The sequence below is a fragment of the Podarcis liolepis genome (genome assembly GCF_965112155.1).
Source record: "Podarcis liolepis genome assembly, chromosome: 9".
Taxonomy (NCBI): Eukaryota; Metazoa; Chordata; class Lepidosauria; order Squamata; family Lacertidae; genus Podarcis; species Podarcis liolepis.
Genome location: NC_139564.1, coordinates 20,875,028 through 20,898,611, shown reverse-complemented (window position 1 = coordinate 20,898,611; position 23,584 = coordinate 20,875,028). Strand labels below are relative to the sequence as shown.

The 23,584-nt window shown below is 41.8% G+C and overlaps 1 protein-coding gene across 3 annotated transcripts; it reads left to right on the top strand.

Moving 5' to 3' along the window:
- The first annotated feature begins 1,085 nt into the window (after positions 1-1,085).
- On the top strand, positions 1,086-16,185 carry LOC310686116 (alcohol dehydrogenase 1-like). 3 transcript variants are annotated; one of them, XR_014515719.1, is made up of 9 exons: positions 1,086-1,273; positions 7,069-7,170; positions 8,078-8,219; positions 9,414-9,501; positions 9,610-9,832; positions 11,688-11,948; positions 12,340-12,670; positions 12,940-13,078; positions 13,926-16,185. XR_014515719.1 is itself a non-coding variant. In XM_083459286.1 (9 exons), exons 1-9 carry the CDS (start codon positions 1,256-1,258, stop codon positions 13,948-13,950), a joined length of 1,134 nt encoding a protein of 377 aa, XP_083315412.1. In that variant the 5' UTR covers positions 1,101-1,255; the 3' UTR covers positions 13,951-16,185. The 3 variants fall into 3 exon arrangements, 2 of the variants coding, with proteins under 2 accessions (XP_083315411.1, XP_083315412.1); XM_083459286.1 differs by having other exon boundaries at positions 1,101-1,273; positions 12,340-12,475; XM_083459285.1 differs by lacking the exon at positions 13,926-16,185 and having other exon boundaries at positions 1,088-1,273; positions 12,340-12,475; positions 12,940-13,151.
- The last annotated feature ends 7,399 nt before the right edge of the window (positions 16,186-23,584 follow it).

Sequence of the window (23,584 nt, the reverse complement as noted above, 5' to 3'; positions counted from 1 at the left end):
TTGCAACAGATCAATAAAGATCAGGCTTACTGGCCGCTTTGCTTCTCAATATTCTCTGGTTGGCCTCTGTTATTTTCTCCTACCAATAGGGAACCCACGTAAGGACTCTATACGGGCTCTTGGATACCCCATAAGGGGAAAAGGGCAGATTTTGTTTACAACAGACTGAGTCAGCAGGTTTTCTCTGGTCCACCCTCCGGGTATAAATTGCTGCCAGCCTCCACCACCCCACACAGTTTCGGGTCAAATCTACTCATCCTCCCTATCTGTTATGCTATGTGTGCTGTGCTTGACCTTGCGATGGACTTTGCAGGTTGCCAGGCAGGAATTTGTCCATCGGTCTAATTGGCCTTCTCTGATGGTTTTGCCCACAACTTTGGCAGCTTAGACATCTGCTTGCCTCTCCAGAGTTCAGGGGTATCCTGTTAAAGGGATTTGGAAGGAGTTGCTTCTGTCCAGGTGCCTAGGCAGGGGCAGGGGCTATATCTACACTAGACATTTTAGCTGGAGACCAGTCAGAAAAGGGGGGAACTATGCAAGTAGGAGGAAGCATTGCAAATGAGGTGGAAGAACTGCATTCAGTACAGGCATCCCCTCCACTTAAATGTGATTCACTGTGTATACACACAGCCATGGGAAATAGATAGGGGAGAGAGAGAGAGAGAGAGAGAGAGAGAGAGAGAGAGAGAGAGAGAGATTCAAACCAGGAAATGGCATGAGAGAGCTGGCATGAGAACAAAAGTAACAGATATTCTTCAAAAACTTGTAATGGAATTTCTCTCTCCCAGTTTTGACCCTAAGGGTTTTTAGCATCTGAGTAAACGCACTGTCTGTGATTATGCTCTATTTTATATAAATAATTTAAGAAAGCGAACACGGACCAGAATGATTTTTACTAGTATGTACAAGTTCTTAGTCAAAAAATCTGTAACTGAGCTGACCTTTTTCTTTTTGGATCCAGTACAGTATTGTGCTAGCTCTTAATAGTTAACTTTAGATGGCAGATCCAGGCGGATTTGATTTAAACTAAATATTTGCCAAGGAAATAACTTTGAATGCCAGCTGGAAATGGCCCCTCCCCTTTCTCAGATGGCCTATCATAGATAATACATTGTGTGTGTGTGTGTGTGTGTGTGTGGTGGAAATAGTACTCTGTGTGTATGTTCTTGCATTAGGCAAGGAGTGATAAGCAAGAAGAGAAGTCCTTTGTAAAGAAGTAAACTTGTGGGAAGACTGAAAGTCACGATCCAGACACATGGCAACTGCAGGAAAGGTAAGGAAGACTGTTTTTATGGCTCAGTCTATCTAAATATATCTAAACACAACATGCTAATGTTTGCATTTGCACAGATGCTACATTGCTTTGAAGAGGAAAGAGCTAAGTGTTGCTATATCCCCATTGCCAAAGCAGAGATACCTCCTCTGATTTTTATTTGTGCAAATTCACTTCGCAGCTACAAAGACCAAGCTGGAAAAACTTATCTCCTACTTGTAGATTCCAAACATAAGCCTGCTTGATATACGCGGAGGAGACAAAGAGCAGGATGTTATATTTTCCCGACAATGCTAAAAAGCTGGCATTGTATTGTGTAGGCGTTAAATAATAAAGGAAGAAGTTCTGGATTTAAAGGTTGCCTCAGCCACAACTGGCAGGCTGCTTTACCCAAGTTACTATTTTTAAATAATCCATTACATATATAGAGATAAAATATTTTTACAAACCTTACCAACTTATTTTGATAAGAAACCTGTCATTTGTATAATGGCATGTATATAATTACAGTGTTCCCAGCAGCATATGTTTGACATTGTCTTGCATCTAATTGCATCAGTGCATAAGAAGACTCTGTTTTTCAGTTATGCAAATATTCTTGCCCTTTTGCCTCAGAAAGCAAAACTCTCTAGTTTGATTTACAAATCAGTATTTTTATCTCCCATCTGCGGTGGAAATTAAACTCTGAAAAGTGTGGTGCAAAAGCTTAGAGTTGTACTATGCCATAGGCCATAGTCTGACTCAGGTGCCCTGTTTAAAGAATTTCAAGTAGGAGAGTAGAAAGGAGCAGTCAGCCAGATGTGATACCTGCCGGCAGTATCATAACAAGAGAGATTGCCATACAACTCAGTACAGTGGTACCTCGGGTTAAGAACTTAATTCGTTCTGGAGGTCCATTCTTAACCTGAAACTGTTCTTAACCTGAGGTACCACTTTAGCTAATGGGGCCTCCCGCTACTGCCACTGCGCCGCCGGAGCACGATTTCTGTTCTCATCCTGAAGCAAAGTTCTTAACCCGAGGTACTATTTCTGGGTTAGCAGAGTCTGTAAACTGAAGCGTCTGTAACCTGAGGTACCACTGTATAAGGGAGCTCCTTAAATATCTCCATTATGAGCTTTGTGACATTCCTGATTCTAAACGGATGAAGCGTTTTATGCACGTTCATGTGTCTTGGAGATATAAGTGTGCACCATTTCAAAGAAACACAATGTTCTTCATATTAAAGGGAGAAATAAGACATGAACCTTTGGACAGCTTTGCATGTTACAACAAGTATGTCAACATGAAGTGCAAGTGTTGCATCCCCCTCATGGCCCTTCTAGCGCAATGTAAGGGGGAAACAATTTGCAGGAGTGAGATATGACAACTGGCTTTGTATTTGGAGCTGATGTCTCTCACCCTTGCAAACTTTAAGACATTATACCAGAAACACATTTATCTTTACTGATCCCTCTCTCTTTGTGTGTGTGTGTGTGTGTGTGTGTGTGTGTGTGTGTGTGTGTGTATACTCTATATCTATATCTATATCTATATCTATATCTATATCTATATCTATATCTATCAAAAGGTTTCAGATTTATAGCACAGAACAGCCAGGGACATGTTATATTGGACTAGATGTCAGTAGAGACAAACAAAACTGTCTGTTTCTTTTCTCTGTGTTTTATCTTTTTTCAGCTAGAAATTCAGTTCTCCACATTTATGTAGCAATTTGTGATTAAAAAAAAATATCCACATGACAATTTGTCAGCTTTTCAGTGCAATTTTTTCCTAATAAACACATCTATGTACGCAGTTGACTAATCTTTTTGCAATTTGCCCAAATATAGTGAACTATTTTTTACACACACACACATCTATGCATGACTTTTTATGCACATTCCCTCCTAATAGTTGCATTTTTGTACATCTTTTTTCGATTGGAAAACAGCACTGCGAAATGAAAAAAAAGCACAAAATTCAAACAGCTATGTTTTGGTTAAATGAGTCCTAATTAGGTAATTTCTTATTAAAATGGAACCAGGATCAAATTCCTTCCCCATTGTTGAAGGGAACAGTTTCTCCAGCCCAGGCTTCTCTCCTACACACCTGTTTTGAAGGTGCCAGGAATGTTTTGTACAGAGGAGGGGTCAAGCAAGCCTCTACCTGCAACCTGTGAAGGGATACTACCTGGAAACAGGGCTACAAATCTCACCTGAGGTGTTGCAGGTTCAACATCGGGAATAATCCCCACGTTTACTCATACATGGCAGAAACTATTCTTCATTAAATGGAGATTAAATGATGCAACTTATGTACTATTAAAATGCCTTATAAAATGCCTTATAAATGAAAGAACTGGGTGTGGACCTTGACTGTTCTGGTATATTAACTGCATACCACAATAACTATGTAACTGAATGCTGCAGGCAGAGATTTAGAAAAGGCTGCTGTTAGTGGTAAACAGCTCAGAAGAGCTGTATTTCAAGGAGAGAGATTTATAGTAGCTTGTGGTGCAACAGTCATGTGAGAATCCACAGCTTATCATGAACTACACACAGCTTTATGCAGGGTGGATAAAAATCAATGATTCCCCCCCCCAAAAAAAAATAGATTTTTAAAATTTAAATCGGATTTTTAAAATAAAGATAGTTTCTAAAGATAGTTTTCTATTTAAGTTACATTATAATCCAAAGGCTATTCATCAGGAAATAAGGATTTGTTTTAAGTTTTTCATGTGTGCTAAAACTCAGTCTGAGGTTTTTTTTAAAAAAAATCGCTTAACCACATCAGTTAACAAACATATGCTATAATGTTATTGTTTTAGTTAAATAAATAGTTTAAATTGTTATTAAGGAAATAATTATTTTTCTCCTTCCAATAAAGCAGCAGAAAAGTTGTACAAATATAAACAGTTAACTTATTAAACCACACAATAATTTTATAATTATCTGTCTATGTATTTCTAATAGTATAACCAAATCAGTAATTTTTAATATAACTGTAAAAACTACTCTGAAAATTTATTATTCCAAAAATGAAACCTTCATCTGGTTGTAAATACTAAGATTATACAAGAAAGTATGAGTCTTTCTGTTAAAAAAAACAATGATTTAAATCAAGTCTTACTGACTAGTGATTTAAATCAATTTGATTTAAATTAAATCCACCCTGGTTTTATGTATGCGGGATTCTTGACAGTGCAGTCTCCTATAATACCCAAATTCCCATTTTTAGTGTTTCTTTAATATGAATGAAGCCTAAGGGCACAAAACAGAAGGCTCAAAACTGGTGAGGGGAACAGATACACAGCAAAGGGCTTCCGGGCATGGGCGTAGCCAAGGAGGGTCAGGGGGCAGCTGCCCCCCCCATCAAGTAAATCAATAAAAATACTTAACTAACTGAGGTTCTGCCCCCTGTAACATGAAGCCTGTCAGGAGCTTGTTCTACACTCGAGTAGGACCCTGGCAGAGACACATGCCCAACTGACATGTTCTCTCCCTCCTGGTTGAATGTTCGGGAGCTTCAAAAGCTTTCTTCAGCCCGAAAATCACAGCGAACGATGCCAACAGACATCAGCACACTTAGGGATCCTCAGAGTCTTTGCAGTTCGCATGACAGACCTCAGTATTTTGGCTAATCTACTTTATTTACATGTAAATACACACGGAGCACTGCAACATGGCTCCCTCTCTCTCTAGCATCAGACAGCAAAGAGAGAAAGAACAAAGGACAATAGTCCCACTTCACGGAACACAATAACACAAACATCCTGTCTCCATCACTTCCCACTCTGTGGAGTCAAAACATACCACGTCATGTGAAAAACAACAATTCCATGACTGCAATCATGGAGCAGGAATTCTAACAGAGCCTGCCATCCCCAACATAAATCCTGGCTATGCCTCATGGTTGTTGTATCAAACTAATTTGTACCTATATCCCATTGTGGAAAACTTCGAGAACGAAGCACTTGTTGAGATTTCATCAGCAACAACAGGGTGAAGCATAAAATCAGAATCCAGTAGGGAAGTCGGAGAATTCTCTCCGAAACGGAAGCAGAATTTGCAGGTTTGTAAGTTTGTGTCATATCCAGGCTGGAAATCAATCCAGTGAATATGATCCATTCCAATCCAATGAAAACGATCAGTATTCACTCCAGTGCCATTTTTCTACAAAAGAGGTACCTAAGCTCACATGAACTTCTGCCTTGTTCTCTTAAGAGTGGCAATGGCGCCATGTTGTTGTTTTTGAAGCCCACAACAGATACATAAATTATGTTAAATAGCCAACAGTGACTCAAATAATGTAGTAAATGGCAAACTGCACCAAAACGGAAACGGTGACAAAGACACGCACTTCTCTTGTGCACATTTCTGGGTGTACAACCTAGTTCACAGCAAGGCCGCAGTCCCAAACATACTTACTAGGAAGTTAGTCCCATTGAACACAATGGGACTTACTTATGAGCAAACACATGTAAGATTGAGGCAACAAAAGTTTTGTGTAGAAATTGCAGAGGGTATTTGGCAGGGATCTCTGCTTTTTAATTTTCGATGGTTGTAACGCACCTGGGACCTGCTAGTGTAGTGCAGGTAATGAATTTATTATTATTATTATTATTATTATTATTATTATTATTATTATTATTATTATTAGAGCATCTTCTATACTGCATCTATTTATTTTGAGTGGCTATTTTGAGGTGGAGGGCAGAGACTGGATTGTATGAAGACTGAATAGCTATATTCAAGTGGATGGGTTGAAGAGTGGTAACTAAGAACATAAGACAAGCCTGCTGGTTTATGCCAGTGGCCCTGCTCTCTCGCTGGAATAGATGGACCAATGGTTTAGCATAGTCCAGGCAACCACTGTACGTACCCCAAGCTGTTAGGGTGAGCCAGGCTGCAAACTGAGCAAATACAAAATGTCTTGTTGGAAGAGGGAGAGATTATTCTTGCCAGCAGTCTGAACTGATAATATACAGAGCAATTTTGAAATAAGGCCTTGGGGCCAAGGTTGCGCACTCCTGCTGTAGGGTGAAAGTGGCAATCTCCATGCTGACTACAGAAACTCTAAGGCTGTAATCTTAACTGAATCATTATAAGGTACACTGTGAAATTCATCTCTGACCTGTTTTGATTGGCTCCATTTCCACAGGTGATCAAATGCAAATGCATAATGTCTTGAGTTTCCTGTGACATTATTGTTCCTTACTTTCTCCTTTTTGTTTAGCTGGCCTTATGCTCTACATATCACTACAATTCCATTTCTTATTTCCCCTTTTTCTGTAGTTTGCAGCAGTAGTGGAATACAAATGTTTAGTTTGGATTAGCTTATCCAAACAGAACCAGAGATTGGAGGCGGCAGGATGGAATGCAATTGTTATACTGCAGGGGTTGGGTGCGGAGGGGACAGAGGTGGAGACCGAGGAAATCACTCTCCTTGTTTTCTGATGTGTTTGTTTTGTTGTCATCTTTTAAAACAGCACACAGAATGTAGGTGGGGGGAAAGTTGGCCAGACTGTGTCTCTCCTCCAATCTCACATTTGAACTCAGGAAAACTGTGAATGCACCATCACTTTTAAAAGGAACAGAAAACTGTCACACAGATGCTAAAAAGAAGTGTAAAATGGCAGCAAAACCTGCTGTTTTGGCAATACTAGCACAGGATGAGGACAACTGATCTCTGCTGGGGCTTAGATTTTAAGTCCTCAGTGGCCTGGGACCTAACATCTGAGGGAAAGCCTCCTCCCATATTGTCCTGCCTTTGAAATTCATCTTTGATCTTGTTTTCATTAACTCCATTTCCACAGGTGATTAAATGCACAGCTGCAATCATCTGGGAAGTTGGCCAAATGCCTTCTGTGGAGGAGGTGGAGGTTGCACCACCAAGAAGTCATGAAATTCGAGTGAAGGTAAAATATATTATTCCAAAAGGGAAGGTGCTTTCATTCATTGTGAATTATGATTGTAGTGGCTGAGGATCTTGTGCCTAAACTCTGAAAGCTTGGATAGGGGAGTCTTGAGTGGTGGAGGAATGGTTCTGGAAGACTTATAATTAAAACTCAGAAGTTATTCTTTCCTCACCAGTGTCTATTGACAAGGCAGCTCTTGGCAGAACTGAATGGACTCCATGCAAAAGAAGAAAGATCCTGCAAAATTCTCAATCAGATTTGTGCAGAATTTCAGCAATAGTTTTGGTGTGATTGCATTTGAAACTTACACAGCAATAAGAAGCAATGCATATCCAAAAGCTCCAAGCAAGTTCAAACAAGATTAACAGTGAAAGATTCTCCCTGTTATCTTTCATACAAAGATTATCCAGTGATATGACTCCAGCCCCTGAATCATGCCACAGCTGCAGTCTGAAATAAGTCAACCCAGGCACAATTTTACCATATTGTAATACCATCTGATGATTTACCTGGTATGCTTTGACCATACCGGGACCTGCTTAGCTTCTTCAAAGCGGTAGCCTCATGTGCCTTTAGATCATATCCTCCAAATATGTATTTCTGGCTAGTCCTTTGCATCACAGTTAGTAAAATCTGAACGAGATCAAGTGGGTAACATTCTTGCTGAAACTTCCCATGTGAGCTGGTCCTCTCTGTGAATACCTGATTCTTTGAGGGCTCTGTTTCCAAACTATTTCTCCATCAGGGGATGCAGTTGTATTAACAGGGTATCTGCATGATCTCCTGTTCACCTGGAGACCCATGTTTATGACAGAGACAAAAAAATTCAGTGCCAATTCCTGATGAATATGTTTGCTAGGTGGAAGCAGTGAAAGTACTGGAATTGTATTTTGCATTTCCCCTGCAGATAGTGGCCACTGGGATCTGTAGGACGGATGATCATGTACTGGAAGGCATTTTCCCAAACATAGACTACCCAGTTATTGTGGGTCACGAAGGAGCTGGAATTGTTGAAAGTATTGGACCAGGAGTCACTTCTGTAAAGCCAGGTAAGGATGGGGTAGATCAGAAACTCAGAAGTGCCTGTGTATTGGACACCACTAGGATTTGCAAGCATGGTGTAAATAGCTTGACTACACATCAGCCCCAGCAATCAAGGCCTAATAGCCAGGGATGGTGGGAGTTGTAGGATCACATTATGTACTAGAAATAATCTCTTTCTTCAAGTACCCATCAGAATCATAAGAAACCCCATACCCCAAGGATCCTTGTCCCAAATCAATGACCTTTGGGCATTGCCACCAAACCTGATAGTATGTTTCTCTGTTGAAATACCTCTTCCAATAGCTTCGTAACAGACAAAGTAGCAATCTAAGCACTGGCTAAAAAATAATTAGGAAAAAAGAGATAGATAAAATCACTATAAAATGTTGTGGTGATTTGGAGGTTCAATCTGAAATCAAGCTCTCCCCCCCCCCTTTTCTGTTTTCCTTCTGGTGTCCTCTACTGTGGGTTGGTGAAGGACCCTATGTGAGAGGCAGGCAAGGAAAGAGCTCCCAGGGTGGGAGGCGGGGGTGGGATAAAGGGAAGCTCCCAGGTGAGAGCTGCGAGGGTCCGCTCCTTTTTGTGTGAGATAAGGGTTAAGAGCTACCTTTGAGAGATGACTTTGCATTTTCTTTCTTTCTTTTGTTCTTGTTTTCATTTATTGTATTGTATTATGAAAAAGCTTCAATTTTAAAAAAAATACGCTGGTGGAGGGGATAAGAGATTGCATGCGCTAAGGATCCTTGCCCACCATCAGATTTCCTTTGGGCATTGATGCCAATCCTGAAATACATTTCTCCTTTTCCAACATTCCTTGTTAATATCACTGTGTTTCTCACACAAGCAAGCAAGTATACCCTGGCAGAAATGCTTTGGCTTTATTGGTTGACAATAAAAGCTTCCTTGTGCAAAGGGGCCCTCTGTGTACTGGCTACAAATTAATCAGGAAAAGGGGGTTAGATAAAAATCACTATAAATTGTTGTGGCAATTTGGAGGCTTAATCTGAAATCAAACTGGATTTGAGTTTGTTTGTGTTTCTGGTAACTTCTCTCCCTTACATCAGGGATGTTGGCTTACATTATGCATGTATGTTCTGTATTTCATTAATACTATTGCTACAAGTTTGTCATGGCCTTTGGATAGAACAATAAGCCTATGAACTTAAACTTTGTTCTTGTCCTTGTTGTTTTCCCACAAGGTGACAAAGTCATTCCTCTTTGTATTCCCCAGTGTGGAGAGTGTGGCTGCTGTTTAAGTCCTAAAGCTAACTGCTGTCTCAAGTCCCAGTAAGTTCATCTGGCATCTTCTATTAAAGATTTGTTTTTCTTAGTAATATGGAAAATTAGTATTTAGTCCAATTTATGATACAGACCAGTCTGAATCTTCACAAACAGCCTCTGTGAACCTCTTCAAAATTTGATGCCAGATAAGACCAGCAGGTTCACCTGCAGAGGGAAACAGATCCACCACTTCCTATGGACGAGCACATTCTCCGAATACACAGTTATGCCTGAGGTTTCCATTGTAAAAATCGACAATGATGCTCCACTGGATAAAGTCTGCCTCTTTGCCTGTGGGTTTTCTACTGGCTATGGAGCCGCAGTCAATTGTGCCAAGGTAAGAATCAATTCATATTTCTGTTTCTCAAATAAGTGAAACAAGAGTATGCTTACTCCCTGCTAGAGAAGAGAGGCACCTTCAGATATCACTTTTCCAAAAAAAAAAAAAAACAACTGATGCTACTTGAACTTCCCTGCTCTCACTGGGTCAAGCCTCCCAACAGTACCTCTAAAAGGAAGCAGCAAAAGGCTGTTGTTTGGGTAGGTCATTGTGTTTTAATCTTACTTTCCAGGCATTGTTAGTTCACCAGCTTTACTCCCCAGAAGTCCCCTTTCCAGGGTTTCCCTCAAGCAATCAGAGACTGTACCTGTGTGAACCTAACCTCTTCTCCTCCCTTTTCATGCTTCTTCTGATTCTGAGAGATAAGTGGGGAGGGAGCTTGTCACAGTAGGAGGGGGAGACACCCATGACTCTTCACCAGCCTGATTCATCTCTGCCTCTTGGTGTATCTCCACTTGAGGATATTTCACCCCTCCCATATCCAAGAATCTGCTGATGTTCTCTGCTGATTCTCCAGAGAGGAGGGGCGGTTTCTGCTCTCTACTTATTCTGCTCCAACCTCACATCAAAGTGTCGAAGAGAGAGAGACTGAGTGTTAGAGAGAGATCGTACAGTGGTGCCCCGCAAGACGAATGCCTCGCAAGACGGAAAACTCGCTAGACGAAAGAGTTTTCCCTTTTGGAGGTGCTTCGCAAAACGAATTTCCTATGGGCTTGCTTCGCAAGATGACAATGTCTTGCGAGTTCCTGCGGGGTTTTTTTCCTCCCCCCCCTTTTCTAAGCCGCTAAGCCGCTTATCAGCTGATCCGATCAGCAGATAAGCCGCTAAAAACCGCTAATAGTGCTAATCCGCTAATCCGTCAATAGGCTTGCTTCGCAAGACGAAAAAACCGCTAGACAAAGAGAATCACAGAACGGATTCTTTTCGTCTTGCAAGGCACCAGTGTACGTATAGATAAGGTTGCTGCTAAGAGCAGCTGCAGACACTCAGTGCAGTTCAGCTTTTTCGTTTAGACCTCATTTAGCTCTGTATATAGTTGTGTATTATAGTTGTAGATAGAATAAAGAAGATACAGAGCTGTTCTCCGAGTCGTTTATGCTCTGCTGTACTCTGCTATACTCTGCTGTGCGACGACTGTCTTCTTGTTGGAGTGAATCCGGTGCTCACAACTCTAAGCTGTGAGTCCACAGCTCTTTGACCTGTTCCTGTGCAGAAGGTGGTCTCTGGAAGTGCTACCCCAGCTCACCTGGCCCAGTCGGGGCTGAAGTGGATGAGTCCAGTCGGTGGCACTGGCTCATGGGCGATGCTGACACCACTCACCTCCCAGCTTCAGCTTCTCCCTCTGATTCTGGACTTCTCTGCGCCACAAACTTTCCCAGCTCACTAAACCCTGTTACTTCTTCAGCTTCCGACACCACCTCTTCTCCCTGTGACAACTCATCATTATCCCACCACACCACTCCGCAGGCTCTGAGCCTTCCTCTCTTTGTGATTCTCCAGCTAGTTCCTCCCAACATTCCTCTGCATCCAACCAGTCCATGACATATTTTGTATCTCATCTTTCCTTCCAGGAGCTCAAGGTGGCATATACCCCAACTAGTTTAGGTCCCTCAATATTCCCAGTGACTGACCCAAGGTGACCCAGTGAGCTTCATGGCAGAATGGATATCTGAACCGTGATCTTCCAGGTCCTAGTCCAACACCGTAACCACTACACCACAGTGTCTCTCAGTTCTGTCTCTCTATGTCTCTTCTCTTCCAGTCTGCCAGTCTTCCTTCCTCCCAGATCCTCAATCCTGCTACATCACTTGTGTTCTGGGAAGTCCCTAATGTAGTTTTTATTAATTTGCAGGTTGAACCGGGCTCTACCTGTGCCATATTTGGCTTGGGAGGTGTCGGACTGTCTGTTGTAATGGGCTGCAAAGTTGCTGGAGCATCCAGGATTATTGGGATTGACATCAACAAAGATAAATTTACTAAGGCCAAAGAGTTAGGAGCCACAGAATGCATCGCTCCTCAAGATTTCAAGAAGCCCATGAATGAAGTTCTGGTAGAGATGACAGGTCTTGGTGTGGACTACGCATTTGAAGTGATTGGACGCACAGACATTGCGGTATGTTTTCTGTTTTGATGCTCACATCCCCATTTTTTGGCTCTCCTGTTCAGCCCAGGGCTCACATCTGTGATCTCTCCTTATATAAGCAATGCACCTGGCTGGGACTACGTAAAAGATTTACCAGTAGGTGGGAAATTCTGAAGACAGAGGGAGGATTCACGGTTGGAGGCAATATGCTTCTGAATTCTACTAGCTGGAAAATGCAGGAGGAAAGAGCATTGCTGTACTCTGGTCTTGTTTTGGGGCTTCCTACAGGCATCTAGTTAGCCACTGTGATGCTGGACTAGTTGGGACACTAGCCTGATCCACCAGGCTATTATGTTCATATGCTTTTATATTGCAATACCATTTCCATTTCTGACCTCATTTTTCTGTGTGTCCCAAACAGGTCACTGCCCTTAAATCCTGCCATTTGGGCCATGGCACCTGTGTGCTTGTTGGGGCACCTCCTGCAGGATCACAGCTCTCCATCGACCCTACTCTGCTCCTCACAGGAAAGAAATTAATAGGATGCTTGCTTGGAGGTGTGGATTGGTTAAAGTTGGTGATATATGGCAGCTACTGCATTGATCCATAGAACAGGAATCTCCTCAGTTCAGGATCTGCAGAGTGGGATACAACCACATCATCCCAGATAGATGGCCTTTCAGCTTCTGTTCAAATACCTCCAGCCTAGGGAAGCCCATCACCCACTGAGCCAATCTGCTTCCCTACACTAGGTAGTTTCTCCTAATGTTTAGCTGAAATCTGCTTCTCTGCAGCCACAGAAACCCTGACAGATGGCCCTCCAGCCTCTGCTTAAGTACCTCCATCCCATTGGCCTTTGATTCTATTAAGCTTACTTTCTTAAATTATAAACAGGAGTTATCCTCATCTTCTAAAAAAATTTAATTTATAGCTCACACATCCCGACATTTTCTGTTCTTTAAAAATAATAAGCATCCAGCTTCCATGCTGATCCAATGTGCTTTTATTGCCCCCACCCCAGGTTGGAAGTTAAAAGATGCTCTCCCTCAACTGGTTTCTGATTACATGAAAAAGAAATTTAATACGGATGCATTAATAAGTCACACATTACCCTTTGAGAAAATTGCTGAAGGCTTTGAGCTTTTACATGCAGGAAAAAGGTATGGGTTCTATATTTTATTTTTTAGACTTTCCCCCTTCCTTCCTTTCAATCAGTAGCAGATAGAACGGTGGAGTGGCAGCACTTGGCTGACCTCCCAAAAGCTGAGGGGTGAGGCGGAAGTTTGAGGAGGCTGGGAGGTCAGTGTGGTGAAAACACCCCAGCAGAGCCAATCCAGTGTTCCTGCTGGTTCATTTGCATCATGCCAACCTCCCAGCCATGTCACTCCTCTTGAACTGGGGTCTCCCTGATCCAAATCCAACACATTCATCTCCATGTCAGTCTTCAAGTCAAAAGAACCTGTGACATCTCACATGGGGGGGGGGGAGTGAAAGTGAAAATGTTCATGTTCCTTTTTACATGCTTTGGAAATGTCAGAATTTGACTTTCATCAAAGCAATCTAAAATGCCTCAGATGAGAGTATACAGACTGTTAATAGCTATAAGCAGAGCCAGCCCTGACATTAGTCAGAGTGAGATTGCTGCTTCAGGTGGCAGATGCCAAGAGATGCACAGAACTGGGAAGGACAGAAATTGTTGGTGCAATGTGAACAGACCTACATCCCCTGGACTAGCCTGTTGTCCTTAGGCACAATGATGGATGCAGTCGCGTCATCTGTGTCAGAATAGGATTCAGTAGCCAGTCTGGTCAGCTTCTGAACATGGAATGGGAGGGAGGGGCTACCATCTTGTCCTCTGACTCAAGCCAAAAAATATCTTGGACCAGCCCTAGCTATAAAATATCCAAGCAGAGTCAAGGCTGTTGCTATGATCTCACCAGATGTCTACTGAATGTTGCTAGGGTGCTTTTTCATAGTTATTTTAATGTTTTCCCTTTTCTCTTTCAGTATTCGCTGTGTTTTGTTGTTTTAAACTTCCAGAAGCATCTAGCAAGAGGGGCCACAGCTGAATACAGCTTGCCATCCTGCAGATCATTTGCATCCCTCCCCAAATTCAACTGAGCTTTTATTGAAATGGTTGAGGGTTTACAACCAGTAAGAGTTGAGAAGCAAATGTAGGGGAAACATGTAACCCTTATATCCGTTATTGTAGCCCTGCAAATGCAGGGTGCTGGTGCTTTTAAGATGTTGCTGGAGCCCTCTGGTGTCCAACTAGGAACCTTCCAACCAGTTCACCATCCCCTGTTGCAATGAGCCATTGTGAACACACCACACATTTAAAACACTATCACACCACTTTAACAATCGTGATTGACTCACAGAGCTACAATTCCAAGACCCCTTAACAAACTAGAGTTCCCAGGATTGAGAAACAATGTGCTTTGTGTATGCTTTAAATATACAGTTTGCTTGTGACCTTGACCCTTTCTGCATGATCAGGGTTCCCATTCACAGCAGCCAATACCCTTTAGACCTTTCACTCAGTGCTGGACTAACAAATTCTCTGACTAGGGCTACGGAGGATAATAACTAAATGAAACCTCCAGATTTAGGGGAAGTATATCCCTAAGAATACCACCATATCGCTCCAAATATAACCCACCCCTGAATACAGCCTATAACAGATCAATACCATAATTAATGAGAAGCCCCAATAAGAGAGGCCCATTGCCTTCATGAGCTGCTTGTGCATCTCCCAGAAGCATCTGGTTAGCTATTGTATGAAACAGGACATTGGACTAGATCAGCCTTTCTCAACCTGTGGGTCCCCAGATGTTGTTGAACTACAACTCCCATCACCCCTAGCTAGCAAGGCCAGAGCTCAGGGATGATGAGAGTTGTAGTCCAATAACATCTGGGGACCCACAGGTTGAGAACTGCTGAACTAGATGGACCCTCGGTCTGATCCAACAAGGATCTGATCCTAGATTCTTATGTTAATCATACTTGGACCTTTTGTCCCTGTGGGTGGGTTGTTCTTACAATGTGATCCTTTGACAAGACATTTCCTTGGCGCAATTGACAATGCTTCTTTCTCATCTCAGTGGGACTCATTACATCTGGGGCAGGCTAAGTATGCATGAGTGGTGATAGCACTATCAGCTAACTTGGAGAGCAAGAAGAACAACATTGTTCCTTTCCTGAACAGCTGATAGGTACTACCCTTGTTTTTTCCAGCAAGGCCTATATGAACACCATCCTGGCTAGTCGATTAGACTAGGAATTCTGTAAGCAGCACCCAATCACATGCTCATTTCCTCAGACATCTTAGGATATATGGGTGCCCCAGAGCAGTCTTTTAAAATGTTCCCCAGGAGCTCAACAGAAAGCAAACAAGCAGCAATAGTTTAACTGTAGAGAGTCCATCGCTTGCAAGCCAAAAGAGCGAGGCCTCTCCATTGGCACTGACTGCAACTTTCTGTGCAGTGGCTCCCACTCTTGAGGAGAAAGGCCAGTTTGTAAATTGAGTAGAGGCTCAAAAGAAACTTCAGAGGAAACTTGCCTGCGTGTAAATTCCTTCTTTGCATCACAGACATGATCTGCTAATTGTGTAATGTGCTTTTTCTTTTAGAGCAACAGCACTAACAGCACTTGCTAGTGAAGAGCGGGGGGGGGCATGCATGCAGTGCCTTCCAGATGTTGTTGGGTGCCTGTTCCTAGCATAGCCAGGGCTCAAGGATGATGGGAGTTGTAGTCCAACAACATCTGGGAAAGATGTGGCTGAAGTCGTCAGTTTGGAAAAAGGGAAAAACTCAAAAGAGAAACTCACTCTTAAATTGAATTCCACACATCTCTGCAGCAATTCGCCCTTTTATAAAAAGTACTCGTGAAAATTCATCAGCATTTTAGTGTGTGTTCCTCCTAATATACTCATTTTTGTATATAGTTTTTGACTGATACATGCATTTCTTCAAGTATATTCTCCCAATATATGCATTTTAGTGCACATTGCTTGGTTGGAGAACTACATCGCAAAATTCAGAGACATGAGAATTTCAAAGGATAATTGTCTTTTCCTTCGAAACGTATGAAGGAAGCAGCTTCTCACTGAAATGCAAACCAATTCAGATTTCTTCCCCATCCCTAATCTGGAGGGTATAGCTACTTACACTATGGAAACTATTTCCTTTTTGTTACTGACTTTACTAACTGGCTTTAATAGCCAAAAAAGGACATATATAGCTGAATAAACAGACCTTTACAACCACCCATTTCTGATGTCTCCTTTAGTGGCTTGGGTATATATTTAGCTGTGTAACTTGTTAACAAGCTCAGAGCTGAAACTTGATCTTCACTAACTATAAGCCAGCTGTATGGCTGATTTTTAGTTTACGTCACTGGCCTGTGGATATTTTTTACTCTGTAGCTCCTGATATATTCAGCCCTGAAACATAATATTATCCATAGCCAGATATTTTTCAAATACTCTTTTAAGAGGCAAGTAAAACAGCCACTGTTTGGGAGTTTAAAGCTTTTAATTGAATATGATCCACGAATTTCAGACATAAAAGTCAGCTAATGAATGGAAATGTATCAGTACTTCAAGCTCCGCAATTGTGAAAATGGGTTAGCATAATCTCAACGGGTACTTTAAGCCATCTTTGCATATTTGCCTCTCATAGAGCCTGCTTGGTGTGACCTTTGACAGTTACAAGTTAATGAAGGCCAACTAGCTGTCATGCCAACACTAATCATAGGGTGGCTACCACCATTGAAAGGGGTTTTAAAACCACCAGGATTAAAGGTGATATAGATTCACGAGTGCCTTTTTAAATTTGGGGTGATGTTCCAGCCACCCTGCTTTTAGCTCTGTTCTGGATTCTATTTAAAAATAATGTATTTTCAAGAGGGAGGAGGCACTGGTGAATTTCAGAGCTCCCGAATAACCCAGGATAAAAACAAATGAAGTATTAAGCAAAAGTAAAATTCATTTAGGAAAATGAGAACATACATTCATACAGGTAGCAGTATGGGAGTGAGGAAACTCAGGTTCGGAGCCAAATGTGCCCCCACCTCTTTATGTGGCCCTAAGGACCCACCTTTAAAAACCACCCTCCTCAGTCACATACCCTCTTCCCAGATGAGTAGCTGGCAGTGTGGTAGGATAATAGTGGTCACCTGACCTGACAGGGAGGAGAGGTGAAGGGGCAAGGTGGTGGGGAAGTCAGTGTGGTGCAAACACACCAGCAGGAATGTCAGATTGGCTCCACCAGTGAGCTTGCACTATGCTGCTCTCCCCTCCACCATACCCCAGTAAGCAGTGACACAGTTGTCTGGAGATCAGGGGAGCTCTGCTGCCCCACCATGCTGCCTGCTGCTGACACAGGGCACACCGCTCACCAGTCCTGCTTTGCATTCTCATTGAGTGTTTCACTAGGCTGCGTCTTTGAATTTTGATACAGTGGTATCTCGGATTACATACGCTTCAGGTTACATACACTTCAGGTTACAGACTCTGCTAACCCAGACATATTACCTCGGGTTAAGAACTTTGCTTCAGGGTGAGAATAGAAATCGTGCTCTGGCAGCGCGGCAGCAGCAGGAGGCCCCATTAGCTAAAGTGGTGCTTCAGGTTAAGAGCAGTTTCAGGTTAAGAACGGACCTCCAGAACAAATTAAGTACTTAACCCGAGGTATCACTGTAACGTCTCTTGCTTCCCTGGATGGGTGGGGCAGCAAAGCTCCTACATGACCTCCAGACAACTTACCGCAATTTGGTGGTGTGCAACACAGTTGGGGAAGATGGCCAGCCAAACCTCAGAAAAACAGAATCACTGGCTCTGGTGAAGATTTCAGTGGAAGACTGAAAAAGATGCCCTAGCTATTTCGCATGAACAATCGCTGTTAACTAGAAGGTTGGTGTTTTGAGCCACTTGGGGAAGGCTGTGGACAGGATTCCTACACTGCAGGGAGTTGAACTAGATGGCCCGGGGTCCCTTCCAACTCCACAATTCTGTGATTCTAATGCTCAACAGCCGATGCATTCCATTCTTGGTGAACTCTTATCCTTCCTGTCGTTTCTCAAACAATGGAAGTTGAGCCTCTCTTAAACACAGGAACCATGCCTGTTCTTGTTAGCTTTCCTGAGAAAGATCTAATCTTGCCACGTACTCTATGCACTTTGCCACGGCAACAGCTAAATGAGAAAGTTCTTACTTCCTTTCTGTAAGAAATCAGAAAGTTCTTACTTCCCGACACTGCAGTGCGTATGTTTTGACATTGAAAAACAGCTTAACAGTGGCAGACAAGAGAGAAAATGGAATTCATTCTTATAGCATTGGCCACTTGTTTGTTACTGTGGGCATACTATAAGGGGAAGCTGACAAAAAAAACACACCCCACAATAACACATATTATGTGTTCAAGGTTAATTGACAAGCCCACTGGAAATGTTTTATCACCCATCACAGCTTACTAATATTTACAACATTATGTTGCAGAAATATACTACCACATGAGACTTGACCCGTTTATACTGGGAAATAGGAAGTGTTTTACTTGCACTTTTTTAAAAAAGAAATCAAACCCCTCTCCACACACACATAATCACGGTCTCAGACATAAGTAGGTGTTCAATTCAAGAGACGACCCAATGCAGGCCAAGCTCTCCTGGAGTAGAAACTACAAATTCTGAATGTAAAACAGATTCCTCCTCCAACCCTCATTTAAGTGCTTGGTACTCTTGGTAATCTGATTGCAGCAGAAACACTCTTTTGACTGATTTCTTGCTGTTTCAATTATATAAGGAAACATTATATAAGAACCATTAAGGCTTTCCGTTTTTTTAAGCAAAATCTTTGTCCAGCAATAATCTCACAGTATGTAAATATTTACTGTAACTTCCTGCTAGAGTTTTATTTCCATTTAAAGATATGAAATGTTTTGTTTTACAGCTGTCATATTTTTAGAGGTCATTTGGGGAACAGAAGGTCAAACTATACTGATGCATTATTTTAAAATAGGCTGCAGCTACTTTTGGAAAGATTCCACAGTGACTGTGTTGCAATATATAAGCTTAACTGCATCCTAAAATGTCACGATGTAAAATACACTCAAATCACTATAATTTTATTCCACATTATCATACCGTTCTAAATACCCATCTCAGCTCTGATATGATTGGGCTTCGCTTCCTCAACCATGGCATGCAAGCATGAATGTACTACTGTTTTCCCACCAAATCTAAATTTTGTGGACTGACTTTCATTTGTTTTCTGTTTAAAAGTTCTTACTGCTGACCTCAAAAACTTTCTAAACCCCCTTCATGTATAGATTATGGTTTCCAACCGGCCATAAATTATTGGATCTATAAACCACACAGAGGACTGTACATAGTTGGGGCATAATCGCAACAAATAAATTTGCTTTAATTTCATCTTTTGGCCTAGTGGTTTGCAAAAGGAGGCTTAAAATCAGGATTTTAAAAATATGCATTAAAACAATAGTATAACACAATAAGAAACATTATATCGTATTGGTTAGCTGCCCAAATCAGTGCTTCTATTCTTAACCTGGTTGTGTGGTCCTGTGGTTGAGGAAGGGATGTTCCATGACTAGGCAACAGTTGGGTAAGAAGGATCCATATGTATTCAAATGTTGACCTCAGCAACATGGGCTCTTGCCACAGGGGAGCAGTTTGCATGCCACTTGCACCAAGGAAGGATGGGACCACAGAGGGAAGGGCCTGAGCTCAGTGGTACAGCATCTGCTTTGCAAAACTCCCCAATTCAATCCCTGGCATCTCCTGACAGGGCTGGAAAAGACTTCCGGAATGGATTCAGTTCGACCTCTGAGGTACCACTGTATTGTAAAGTCAGAGTCATGCACCTAGAAAGTTAAAGGCAGTCTCTGCTGCTTTCTTGTTCTTGTGTCAGGTGATATGCTGCCCGTATCAAACGAGCATTTATTTCACATATTTGGACTGTAATAATCTAGGATATTATTAATATCCTTTAGGACAGAGGCTTTATCGTATTTGTGACCTAGAGTACATAGCAACGTTTAAGCAATCTTCTGTACTGCTTTATGCTACATTAGCCAGGGACATTTTGATAATTCCTCCGCAAATCCAACCCCTGGCTCTTTGTTTCACTTCAGAAGAAAAAAGGGAGAGCAAAACACATGCTACAGTTTGTCTACAAAGCTACTGCAAAAGCAATGACATCATTGTATATTTTAACAGTAAGAGTAAACTTGCTTAATCCTTAACAATGAGCCAGTTCAAAGTGGACGTGGCCAGGTGGGAAGTGCTTTTTCTTCTGTGTGATCTAATCCACTCCTGCGATATATCTAACTACGAACTGTATAGCTAGGTGGGGTGATTTTGCTTTCTGCACCATTACTGACCTTCCCTGGGGGCCAAACTACATGGTTGGTGATTGGTATCCACTGGAACTGATAGGACTGAAGGCAGAGAGATGAACAGCAGGAGGCACTGGAGCCAACTCCAGGGGGCCGTGGGTGCTTTGGCACCCACATTAATATATTTGTGGGGTCTGAGCCCCACTAAAGTCAATGGGCAAAGTTGAAGTCCTTTTTGTGGGCACCCACAATCTTCGGCGTGAGATGGCACCTATGACAGGTGGTACCCAGAGCCAATGACAGGTTTAGCGATTATAGGAACTTAGGAAGCTGCCTTAGAGAGTGAAAGCATAGGTTCACCTTGCTCGGTATCATTTACACTGCTTGGCAGCGGCTCTACAGGATTACGGGCATGGTTCTCTCCTGGCCCTGCCTTGAGATACCAGAGACTGAAACTGGGGTTTTCTGTTCGCAAAGGTTGAATTACGCATAAAAGGGGAACGTATGCATAAAAGTGATTACATTGGCGAAAACAACATACAAAATTGCATTGCTTTAGGGCAGGCACAGGCAACCTTTGGCCCTCCAGATGTTTTGGCCTACAACTCCCATGATCCCTAGCTAACAGGACCAGTGGTCAGGGATGATGGGAATTGTAGTCCAAAACATCTGGAGGGCCGAAGGTTGCCTATACCTGCTTTAGGGAGAGTACGAATGAAACACACATATTTACATAAACAAAATGCAAAAATGCATGGGATTAGGGGCAGGAGCTTGCAAAAATGTTTATATTTAAAGAAATGTACACTAAAATACTGACGGACTTTCATGAGGACTTTTTAAAAATGCAAAACTTGGAAATTTAGCAAAAATCTGAAACTGGAGACATGAGAAATTGAAGGAAACCAAAATTGGCAGATTTATCCATTCCTCAAGCTAGGGGTACCAACTTGAATAAAATATTGGGGGTGGGAGGTAAGCCCATGACATGGTGCACGCATACTATTTGAATGGAAATGCTCACCAACTTTGGTGGGGGCAGGCCCCCTCTTTTATTGCGGCATTATCCCTGAGATTTCTCACCACTTGAAGAGGTGAGGAGCAGGAAACAGTACTAGCAGTTGGTATGACTGCAAAGGAAGTGCAAATACTTTTCTCCTGATTTCCTTCATTGCCTTTATTCTGAACTAGGAAGAGCACAAATCCTGGTGGTGAAATGGATGTCAGGCAGTGATCAGGACAACAAATAGCATACAACATAGTAGCAACAAGAACCCTGTCATTTTTTGCAAATAATTCCGTTCAGTCGCCACACACATTTAGTGTGAATATGTCTCTCCTCAAAGTGGTCATAAACTTGTATATAAAGCTGTCATAAATGGGGGGGGGGATTCCTGAGGGAAATCATCAACAAGCCATTTTTTCCTTTATAACAGACAATAAACGCCAAAAGTCTTGTTTTCCCAGCTGTCATCTGGGTCTGCTGAAACAAGTTAAAATGTTGCTGGGCTGCAGATACCTCTTTGCCATGAAATGTTTGGTCGCTACAGATTAGAGAAGAAACTCTAGAATCAATACAATAGCACGGAAACATGAACCATTGTGCAATGCTGGCCTCCCTTTACAAAACTAAAAGCTAAATGAATTGTGATGGCACCTAAAGATAAAACTGAGTTTGTTTTGTAACCTTTGCGATAATGTTCCTGCTTCCCACAATGGCTACAGGGATATCTCCAAGAAGTCCACACGCAAGGCATGAGCAAGACAGATAAAAAGGTCGTGTTCAGTGAGGAACATACTATGGAAACCAATTCAAGCCCATAAACATATCCCACATAATTACTTTGATCCCAAGGTCATAAATGGAACATAACATAATATAAAGCAACATGAAAATCAATGTTAGTTGAAACAGATAAGGTGGGCAATGAGAGGCTTATCAGAGATAGTACACAGCACAGAACAAAAAGAATGTGCTTCAGTGCTTTAAGTCGCATTTTAATCAATGTTTTATATATTTGCTGTTAGCTGCCCTGAGCCCGGTTTTTAAACCAGGAAGGGCGGGGTATAAATAAAAAAGTATTATTATTATTATTATTATTATTATTATTAGTGGTTAGATGCTAAAGGAAATGAATTAGTGGTAAAGCAAAGGACTTATGAACGGCGACATAAAAATATTAAATTGATGTCTGATTACCCCGACAAGATGCTACATTGCACTTAATCTCAGCCAAAGTGACAATGTATGTGATTCTTTAGTCGTAAACGAAAATTCCTAAGAAATCAATCACATTTTCAGATCTGCTAGAGGCCTTCTCCAACAACAGGCACAAACTAGAAGCTTTAGTTTGCAAAATATTTTTATTTAAATCAATACGTATTATCATATAAATTCTGAGGAATCCTGCCAGAAAGTAAAATGTAGGAAAATAAACATTCAGGCAGGTGGCTCATTCAAAACCATGTTGACCAGTGATAAGCCAGCCTTTGCAACAAATATTTATTGAAGCAGAATATTAATATTTTTGTTCTAGTGCTTAATCCCAGTGTTGCAATATTATTTGTGCTTATATATGCATGTGACAGGACACTTCCAGAAGGGCAGGCCCAGGTAAGGAAACTATCTTTCCATTTTGCTTGGGGACATATTTGCAAATACCATAGTGTTGGAACTGAGATTTTGGCCACTGTCTTCTTGCAAGGAAAAAACCCTACAATACTGCGTGGCCCATGTTTCCCATTGATGTGCAAAGTGGCTGTGGCAACAAGGAAAAGAAAGTTTAATCACTCACATCCTTCTACAACCCACATGCTTTTTCTTCCATGCAAATGCTTTCATTCTGTGCTTCCACTCCTTTTTTCCAGAGCAGTTGATGGTTATTATCAGTCCTTTTTTCTGGGGGTACGCATACCCCTAAACATTTTGTGAATCTTTGTACTTTTGTCCATTTCTTCATTTTCCCCGATTTCAGCTATAAAATGGTGATTTTCTTGAGTCAAAATGAGAGTATCCCTATACAGTGGTACCTCGAGTTAAGTACTTAATTCGTTCCGAAGGTCCGTACTTAACCTGAAACTGTTCTTAACCTGAAGCACCACTTTAGCTGATGGTGTCTCCCACTGCTGCTGCACTGCCAGAGCACGATTTCTGTTCTCATCCTGAAGCAAAGTTCTTAACCTGAGGTACTATTTCTGGGTTAGCGGAGTCTGTAACCTGAAGCGTATGTAACCTGAAGCATATGTAACCTGAAGCGTATGTAGCCCGAAGTAGCACTGTACATTTTTTTAAAGAAAAAAGCACTA

What these genes read in the sequence shown, in the direction of transcription:
- LOC310686116 (XM_083459285.1), top strand. An exon ending in GTCATGAAATTCGAGTGAAG is followed by an intron (nt 7,171 to 8,077) that starts GTAAAATATATT and finishes TTTCCCCTGCAG; the next exon opens with ATAGTGGCCACTGGGATCTG. An exon ending in AACTGCTGTCTCAAGTCCCA is followed by an intron (nt 9,502 to 9,609) that starts GTAAGTTCATCT and finishes CTTCACAAACAG; the next exon opens with CCTCTGTGAACCTCTTCAAA.